The following is a 10,163-nucleotide window of genomic DNA, read 5'->3' as shown; positions in this document are numbered from 1 at the left end:
CTTAACTATTAAAGACAATGTATAGTTTAATATTTTTTTTCTTTTCTATAAATATTTAAATAAGACCATCTTTTCACTTAGCGGTAAAAATATATCTGAGGTTGCTTACATTTAAAATTGAACTTGTTATCATTGCGAGTTACCTTGTTTAACCTAGCATTTCTTCATGTGGGGCTATGACTTTAATTTGAAGCAAGGGGGTGGTGGGGGTCTTTTCTTGTTATAAGTTTTGCCCCAAGTGCACATGGGAGAGTAGTACTGAAGAACAAAGCAATGTTACTCATTGACATGACAAAATGACCACACGATCTTATTTTACCCCTTTTCTACTATGGGAGGGGGTCAATGCCATCATTTTTTGCATTATCAAAATTCATCATACAAGTAGCAAAACTGTAATTAGAATCCATTCATTATGTAGGTGGGTTCAAATTTGGTGAACATACAAATCACCGGTTAGCTAAGGGACATCGATTGTATTACAAAATTTAATTATCATTTGACTATCCAACTGATCAAACTTTAGTGTTAGTTTGTTACTATGTTGAAACGACTATTAACTTTTTCTTATGATCACATTTCATAAATTGAAAAGTTATGACTTTATCTGTGAGTTTTGAAACGTGAGATCGAATTATATATAAGTAGTCATTTTGTCATTGTTATCTTTATAATGTGGATAAATAACTGTAGTTTTAAAATCTATAACAAATGTTTATAAATAATGAAAACCTTATGAATCTTATTGGCCAAAAAATAAGTTTTGGTTTAATATATGTTTAAAATTTTTTTTTAACATTACTCTCCATTCTATTTAATGTCCTTTTTTTATTTTTTTACTTTGCTAGGTCCTTTTAAATATGCTTTTTCTCAAAAGTGGAATCATAATGATAATTGTTTGTTGTTGTATCCATCTCATATCCCACAACCCTTTAATCACGGCCGCTGATTACGTATTGACTTTTCATTTTGACTTTAAGTTCTCGTCTTTTAATTTTGACTAGAAACCTACGGAATCTTACTTAGTACCACATTTAATGCGTCAAGTGCACATCCTCAATGCTTGTAACTTGTGATTGTTGTTTTTTTTTCTTTTTTAATAACATTTTTTTACGAACCCATACCACTTTTGTAGAGACAAGCAGCATATAGGGCTGTAAATGAACCGAACGAACACGAACAAGGCTATGTTCGTGTTCGTTCGTTAAGGAAATTTGGATGTTCGTGAACTGTTCGCGAACACATGACGAACAGAAGTTTGTGTTCGTGTTCGTTCGTTTAGGAATTTTGGTTGTTCGCGAACAGTTCGTGAACACTAACCACGAACGCAAACGAACAAAAACGAACACAAATAAACTTTAATTTTGAAAATTAAAAAAGGCACCGTTAATCTTAAACATTGTACACAACGCAAGTAGTTATAAATATAACCATTTAATGATTGAAAGGATGGATAATATTGGGTTCAATCGATTGGAGATAAGTAAGGAGCGTGATATCAAAAGAGGGAGAGGGCCAGAGAGGGAAATAATACATATAGGGAAAGTAAAAAATTAATAAAACATTAAAAACTTTTAAAAAAATAAACATAAAAAACGGAACACGAACAGACATAAACGAACGAATACGAACGAACGTATTACCGAACGTTCACGAACGCAGTCGAACGAACGAGACCTTTGTTCGTGTTCGTTCGTTAAGCTTATCGAACGAAATTTTTTGTTCGTGTTCGTCCGTTAAGCTTATCGAACGAACATAAACGAACTTCCCGCCGAACGATTCACAAACTGTTCGCTGAACGTTCGGTTCGTTTAGAGCCCTAGCAGCATACCATTTGGGCCATTTGGCCATTTGGTTACTTCACTTACTTGCAAATGTCTTAACTAAATATGCATTATATTTTCTTTGGGATATAAGAGCATTTGCATCGCTAAGCTTCAGGGTGAATGCCTTTCTTCTCCACGGCATTACGTCAGGAGTTTCACGGACGGCCCTTCCTCTCTCTTTAGAAGTCTGCCACATAGTCCGCCTCTCTCTCTCTCTTCCACACCGGCCCGAAACATCCACGGACCTAAGAGATGAAGATAATTTAATAATAGCAAAATATGTAATAAAAACAAATGTACAACACTCGATATTAAATGGGTACCCTTACGAAATGTAAACGCGGTGCATTTCTCCTAACCAGACACCCCCTAATAAATAGCTCTACTTTTAAACCGACAACCAAATTGTGTACCTTTGTGGGTAAATCAATTCATGGCACCTTCATGATTAATCAAACTTACTTTACAAGCATAATAAGTTATTTTGTTTACCTTAAAATGTAGTAAACCCATTCCAAAATGTCCTTTATATTTTTTTTTTAAATTACTTTAAATATAACGTTAAAACAAAACAGTCCATTGCCCGGTTTATGGGTTCCATTGTGTTTTTCCCGGTTAGTATTAGGGGCTGTTTGGTAGCCTCTTAATGACCATTCAGATGCTACCTCTTAATGGTTTAAAACCTCTGAATGAATAAGAGGTAACCTCAAGTCTGAATGGTTAAGAGGTAACCTCTGAATGGTAAATTATCACATGTCACATTCTTCTACCTTCTCATTGGTAAAATTCTTAATGGTTCCATTAAGAGGTAGCCTCTTAATGACCATTCAGAGGCTACCAAACAGCCCTTAGACTGGACTAGAAATCAGATTTAAACTAAAATCATGATTGTAGATTATATCGTTATATTAATTCAGTTTTTTTAATCAGGACATATATGTAAAGATATATCATTTATCAAGGCCGTCTCCGAAGATTCGGATGTCTGTGCGAGTGAGAAAAACGGGTCTCTAAATTACAAATTTATGAATAAAAATATTCAACAATATAGCGTTAATTGTAACAATATTAAACAATTTTTTTTTACAGAAGGACCGACTGATTTAAATTTTGAAGGTATTCAATTACGCCAAAAGTGAAAGAGTTTAGTTTGTTTTTTATAGGATTTTAATTGGGTGTTTAGTTTTTTTTTTTTTTTTTTTTTGAACTGAAAATTTCATTAAACCTCAAAAACCACTCGAAACTGAGCGGCCAACCCCAAAACTACAACCACAACTACATAATTACATATCTACACCAATCCAACCAAGAAATACATCTATCCTTCGATCTACTTCTATACAAAACAAAACCGAAAGATTTAATGTCGCTGAAAACATCGTTAATTCTAAAAGGCTTCCCTGAAAAAACCAGATTGTTCCTAGCTTTCCAAATCATCCAACAGGTAAGAATATCGATGCCTTTGAACACTTCCTTCGACCGTCTAAGCCGACCCACTTGTGCACCTCAAGAATATCCCGGAACGAAAAGACAAACAGATTAGACGTCTTACACCAAGCCTGGATCTTCTGCCAGATCAGAGGAGACCATGCACGAAGTAAAAAGATGATCAACCGACTCGACCCCCGTACTACAAAGTGGGCATCTATCATCATCAACAAAAACACCTCTCCTTTGCAACGCCTCCCTAGTAGGAATCATGTCTTGTTCGGCACGCCACGCGAATAGATTACACTTCTTTGGTAACCATTTACACCAATCCCACACAAACCGAGAGCTAAAATCAAAATTCAACTCAAACAACCTCTTAACCGCCCCGACTGAGAACCCATTTGACCCGACACCGAGCCACGACCACCTGTTAATGCAATCCGAAAGGTTAACCGACGGCAGCAGACAACATAACCGACTCCACTCCGCAGGTTCCACGTTCGAGCTAGGCACGGACTTCCACTCCCATCGACCAGACGGATTAGACACCAGACGCACCAACCGATCTTTAACCTTACAGAGCTTATGAGCTTCCAACCGGAACAAGCTAGGCATCTCGTCTTTCAAAGGGTTCGGAAGCAGCCAAGGATCCAACCAAAACAAAATCTCCCTCCTATAAAACTCCGCGCATAAAACTCCTAAGAGAAAGATTGTCCCCAACTTGATTCGAACAAACCTTAACTATATTGCTCCAAACCCCATTAAGAGAAGACCTAATAGGCAAAAACTCCCAGCACAATCTATGTCGATGAATCGCGTTGATCACTTTAACCCAAAAACTGCTACTCTCATTCTTAAATCTCCACCCCCACTTAGCAAGAAGAGCTTTACTAATTTTCCCAAGACATGCAAAGGCCGAGCCCCCCAGCCCAAACCGGCGAAGCAACACGATCCCAAGCAACCCAATGTAACTTCGCACCTTCGCTTGAACCTCCCCACAAAAACCTTCTAATTAACTTCTCTAAATCCTTTATCACTCGCACCGGCGCCATATAAAGTGAGATGAAATAGTTCGGGAGACTTTCCAGAACCGCCTTAATTAACGTAACTCTCCCCCCCTAAAGAAAGCACAGACGCCTTCCAAAGGGATAACATAGATTCAAAAACTTCAAACACCGGCCTCCAGTTACAAATCCTGTTCATATTGGCTCCCACAGTAATTCCTAAATATTTGAAAGGAAAGTCATCAGCTAAACATCCAACAGAATTAGCCACCAAATCCACTTCGCTCCGATCCACCCCTATACCAAATATATTAGACTTTTTAACATTCATCTTTAAACCCGAACAAATTGGGTATTTGGGTTAAATGAGTTTAATTGATCCAAATTTAAAAGATTAATTAGATGGGTTATTGGGTTTATTTAATTGAGTTTGTTTTTGGAAAGGTTAATTGTTTTAATAGATTGTTTTTTAGAAAGGTTAGTTGTTTTAATATGTTAGGGGAATTGGCCTGTAATAGTCTTAATTAGAGGTTATTGGTCATTGAGAGTTCAACCTTTGAATATTTCCCCACCAGTCTCATCTTTCACCTATTTTTCTATACCGGTCCCCCGTTAAAAAAAAAAAACTTAACGGAGTTAAGTTTTTTTCCAAATCACAAACAGATTTTTTAGGGATTTTGATCAGAACGACGATACAAGTTCATTAATGTAAAACTTACCTCGAAATGGTGCTCCAAATGACTTATTGTTTGTTAATTGGAAATTTAAACACAAGAACTGAAGCGTCGCTTTTATTGTTTGGAGCACCGTTTCGAGATAAGTTTTACATCAATGGACTCGTATTGTTGTTCTGATCAAAAGCCGTAAAAAACTGTTTGTAATTTGGGAAAAAAAAACATAACTCCGTTAAGTTTTTTTTAACCGGGGACCGGTGTAGAAAAAATAGGTGAAAGGTGGGACCGGTGGAGGAAATATTTAAAGGTAAGACTCTCAATGACCAAAGACCTCTAGTTGGGATTGTTACAAGCCAATTCCCCAATATGTTATTGGGTTTTTGTTTTAATATAATTTTATATAAAAAATATACATAAAGAATTTAGGGGCTGTTTGATAGCCTTTGAATTGTCATTAAGAAGCTACCTCTTAATGGAACTATTAAGAATTTTACCAATAAGAAGGTAGAAGAATGTGAGATGTGATGATTTATCATTCAGAGGTTAACTCTTAACCATTCAGACTTGAAGTTACCTCTTATTCATTCAGAGGTTTTAAACCATTAAGAGGTAGCATCTGAATGATTATTAAGAGGCTACCAAACAGCCCTTATAAAACGATCGCACCACTTGCACTCAGTAAAATCCGTCCCTGCCATTTATACGTAATTGACGGTATTTATGTCGAGGTTATTTATAAAAATGCCAAATCCAACGAGCTACAATTTTCATAATATAAACAAGTAACTTTTTAATCAGCCCCACACAATCTCTTCTTAATCATCCATTTCATTTAACTTATTTTATTTTATAGAACGGCTTTTAATTTTTTTAACTTACAATATTTTATAGAACGGCTTCTAATTTTTTATTATTCGCGCAAAATAGTTATCCGAGAAGTGGAATTTACATAACTACCCTCGTGACATCCATGTGTTCCCTCCCTCCATAAGTACCCTACTACAACCCTCCCATTTCTCTTCATCCCTCTACACTCACTTTTGAGAATATTAATGAAAATGGGAATCGCCGGCGGCATTGTCTTCCTCGTCGTCACCGTGTTGTCACTTGCCGAAGCTAGAATCCCCGGAAACTACGGCGGCGGGGCTTGGCAAAGCGCTCATGCAACTTTCTACGGTGGTAGTGACGCCTCCGGTACAATGGGTATGTTACCCAAAAATTATAATAATCCTGCGAATTTGCATAGCGAGCTCGACTTTAAAAGTCGAACTGAGCCGAGTTCAAGCCCGACTCATTTTAAGTTGTATTGTTCAAGCTCGGACTCGGCTCATTTACTATTTAATAGTTAATTCATGTACATTAATGATTATTTATATAGAAATTTATAATTATAGTTTTTATGTATAAAATAATATATATTATATCGTTATTTTTATCATAATTATATATACATATAATAATTAATTATTATTATATGAATATATTTAGTATATGAAATGAAATTATACAAAATAAAATATTAACGTCATTTAGACTTGCAACTCAGTTCAAGCTCGATAAATGAAGTTAGGCTTGAGCCCGTTTGTTAAAAAAAAACTAAACTTTAGTCTTGAACCTGTTTAAGCTCGATTTGACCCTAGCTTTTTAACAAACCGATCTCGAGTAACTCATAGACAACTCGGCTCATTTACACCCCTAATTGCATATATTTGACGTTATTTTGATCTTATACGATGATAGGTGGTGCTTGTGGATATGGGAACCTATACAGCCAAGGGTACGGAGTCAACACCGCGGCACTGAGCACCGCGCTATTTAACAACGGGTTTAGCTGTGGCGCTTGCTTCGAAATCAAGTGTGCTAACACCCCGCAGTGGTGCCACCCCGGAAGCCCCTCCATTTTCATCACGGCCACCAATTTCTGCCCACCAAATTTCGCCTTGCCAAACGACAACGGCGGTTGGTGTAACCCTCCTCGTACTCACTTCGACCTCGCAATGCCAATGTTCCTTAAAATCGCTGAGTATCGTGCTGGCATTGTTCCCGTCTCGTACCGCCGGTATATAATCTTCTATCTCCCGCCTTTTTTAACGTTTAGAATATATATTTTATTTATATATCTTCGTTGATTGGACTATAATGACCCTGCAATAAATTATTAGTTAATATTTGGAAATGACATAAACACCCTTCTGTCTATTAAATTGGACTAATTTGCTCTTGAAATGTATACTAAAATTGGACTAATATGCCCTTGAAATATATTAAAAGAAACGCACATGGACAAACATGCATTATATTTTTTTTTTTAATTTATATTTGAAAATCTTTTCCGGATGCAACTTTATTTTGACTTTCATATATTCAAGTTGCCTTTACCTTTTCAAAAATTGTAATCTATTAGATCATGTGCAATTTTATCCAAAAGAAAAAACTATGACAATTTTTTTATGTTAATCTATTCTCACATCCTGATATGTATTCAACAAGTATAGGTGTATATCAGTATATGGATATTGGATCATATAATATGTTAGGGAATGTTACTCATATGAGCCTTTTATATGATATGTATACACTTATATCATTATATGAATCATGTATTTCAAGAGAATGTCAACTATATTACCAACCCGTATATATTTATATGCGTCGTATACATGTCAGGGAATGTCAGCTTTGTGTATACGAGTCATATACTTGTATACGACCCATATACACTTTGTACATATAGCAAAACCCTTTTCAAATTTGTAGATTTCAAGACACTTTGAAACATAGTAGAACATAAAATTATTATGTGAAACATACATAAATATTTATTAACACGAACACTATAAATCTATCTAAAAAGTATATATATATGATTTTCAAATAAAAGAAATACCAAGAAAATTGGGTAAATTTAATGAGAAGGTACCAATTGTAGTGAACGGTCGTACGACCGATGCCACATGATAAGAGTAAAGTCAGTAGGTCCCACAACATTCATGTCAACACTTTAATGCTCATTGATTGATAAAATGATTATAATCAACTCCGTTGGTTGCGCTAGAGAATGTAAGTTGGGGACGCTAGCCACTGATTTTATGAAATTGACCTTTGTGTTTGTGATTTATTGTCGCAGGGTCCCTTGCAGGAAGGCAGGGGGAATCAGGTTCACAATTAACGGATTCCGTTACTTCAATTTGGTTTTGATTAGCAATGTCGCTGGTGCGGGTGATATTCAAAAAGTGTGGGTCAAAGGCACGAAGACGAACTGGATGAGCATGAGTCGTAATTGGGGTCAAAACTGGCAATCTAATGCTGTTCTAACTGGTCAATCACTCTCCTTCAGGGTCACCGGTAGTGACCGACGCACCTCCACCTCATGGAACATTGCACCTGCCCATTGGCAATTTGGTCAAACCTTCACCGGGAAAAACTTCCGGGTGTGAAGAACAGGAACGATTCCCACAATCTAATTTGCTCAAATCGTTTCTCGTGAGTAATGACTTTTTAAAACCAACGTATTTAGTTTTTTACCGCAAACATATCAAAGTTTGTTGTAAAACTATTCAATTTTTTGCAAAATTGTCAATCTTAGACAACCAAATTGCAGGTATGACGAACTTTAATAATGACAACGGTTAGTTGTGTTGAAAAGACGAATACCATAGTTTAGCTATTGTGTTTTTTATGAGGGGGTGTGACTGTAAAATATGTAAAAGATTAAGGTTTGTATTATAAATTCTAAAGAGCAAGGTTAGTTTAAAAGTAACTTTGGTTGGATCATAATATATATGACAAGTGTGTTTTTGTAATTTAAATATTTACATCTTGTGATTTATATCAAGCTTCTCTTATTTTCTTATTTTGAATTAAAGATTTGTCATGTGCACTCTTGTTTTCTAGAAACATATACCCGTAATTGATTTTTATCATATGTCGTATCTATTTGCTAAAGATGAGTTTCGATAATTAATATATTACCACTCTTTTAAAAGGTTGGGTAATATTAATTATTAAAGATAATAGACCAATGACGTTGTCAAGGAAATGGTAGCAATAAAAAAAAAAGATGCATTCTACTGTTAAAGTGTTAAAGGGATCGTTATTGGATAAGTCTTTTGCATTTTCAAGTTGTGAGGGTTTTAATCCTTGTAATAGATAGAAAGGTGTAGTTTAATAGTATAATTAAAGAGTGTACGAGTTATTATGAAAAAGCACTAGTGGATGTTAGACATGGGGGTATTAATGTGTTCTTGATCAAGTGACTATGTTTTAAGGGTGGAGGGAGTCGTTCAATCACTTAGGGTGTTCGAGTTATTCTCTAGCCAATAATATCATGCCATGTCAAGTTCCCATTCAACTCCTTATTTTGCACTCAATCACTGTCAATGGTTCAAACACATAGAGAGTTGTAAGAATTTAAAAAAAAATTATGATTGGTTGAAAAGGGTTGGGACCAACCATTAGACCCCCTCTCTCCTCCTTCCCTCCTCTTCCCGCATCAGTGAGTATACACCGAAGAAACCTCTCCCCGCTCCCCGAAAAGAGGCCGGCAACCGATCGTCGATCAGTGATGACCATTCCCCGAATGGTTCACCGCGAATGGTTCACCGCATCGATACCGTGCACCCTAAGTATTATTGCTTCATGAATGAATTTGTTGCCATAAGACTACTAGTTAAGAGGCAACATTTTGGAAAACGGGCTATTTATTGAACTTGTCGCTATACTAATGTATTGGTTAGGCAAGTCTAATCAATTTTATTAAGATCGAGTGTCATGTGTTAGTACCCCACAGGCCTACATCAAGTCGGCAGCGAGAGGTGCCAAACACCAAAGGTGGGGGGCACCACTGTATTAACGAGCGTCAAGCTCTTGATGATCGTTGGTGAACGCAATGATCGAGCCAAAAGTAGTTGTTGGCTACTTCAATTCCACATACACGCGCGCGCGCGCACACACACACACACACACATATATATATATATATTGGGTGGGAGTTGGCTACAAAGTCCATTTTTCCTACAAAGTGTAAAAAGTCATAAAACACCATAATGTCAACCATATTTGTGGGTTTTGTGTTGTGTTTTGAATGATAAGGCTTTGATTATTGAATGACTAATATTAGTGTGTTTTATATTGATCATCATGTTGTGTTTTATATTCATAGTTCTACGATGATGTGTTTGAAGTTTTTATGGACTTTTAGGGTTTGGATATTGTGTTTTAGTGATCTT

At 36.2% G+C, this 10,163-nt stretch overlaps 1 protein-coding gene across 1 annotated transcript; it reads left to right on the top strand.

Moving 5' to 3' along the window:
• Nucleotides 1-5,943: 5,943 nt before the first annotated feature.
• On the top strand, nucleotides 5,944-8,738 carry LOC110865489 (expansin-A6). Its single transcript, XM_022114746.2, has 3 exons — nucleotides 5,944-6,138; nucleotides 6,676-6,994; nucleotides 8,063-8,738. The coding sequence occupies exons 1-3, from the start codon at nucleotides 5,988-5,990 to the stop codon at nucleotides 8,370-8,372; spliced, it is 780 nt and encodes a 259-aa protein (XP_021970438.1). The 5' UTR covers nucleotides 5,944-5,987; the 3' UTR covers nucleotides 8,373-8,738.
• The last annotated feature ends 1,425 nt before the right edge of the window (nucleotides 8,739-10,163 follow it).

Source organism: Helianthus annuus, chromosome 6 (genome assembly GCF_002127325.2).
Source record: "Helianthus annuus cultivar XRQ/B chromosome 6, HanXRQr2.0-SUNRISE, whole genome shotgun sequence".
Lineage (NCBI taxonomy): Eukaryota > Viridiplantae > Streptophyta > Magnoliopsida > Asterales > Asteraceae > Helianthus > Helianthus annuus.
The sequence above is the reverse complement of the archived record's forward strand: the minus strand, read 5'-3'. Positions and strand labels throughout refer to the sequence as shown.

Bases quoted from the DNA above. Each gene is read 5' to 3' on its own strand.
- LOC110865489 (XM_022114746.2), top strand. From the start codon at position 5,988: ATGAAAATGGGAATCGCCGGCGGCATTGTCTTCCTCGTCGTCACCGTG. The intron at 6,139-6,675 runs GTATGTTACCCA...ATACGATGATAG, and splicing joins TGACGCCTCCGGTACAATGG to GTGGTGCTTGTGGATATGGG. The intron at 6,995-8,062 runs GTATATAATCTT...TTATTGTCGCAG, and splicing joins GTTCCCGTCTCGTACCGCCG to GGTCCCTTGCAGGAAGGCAG.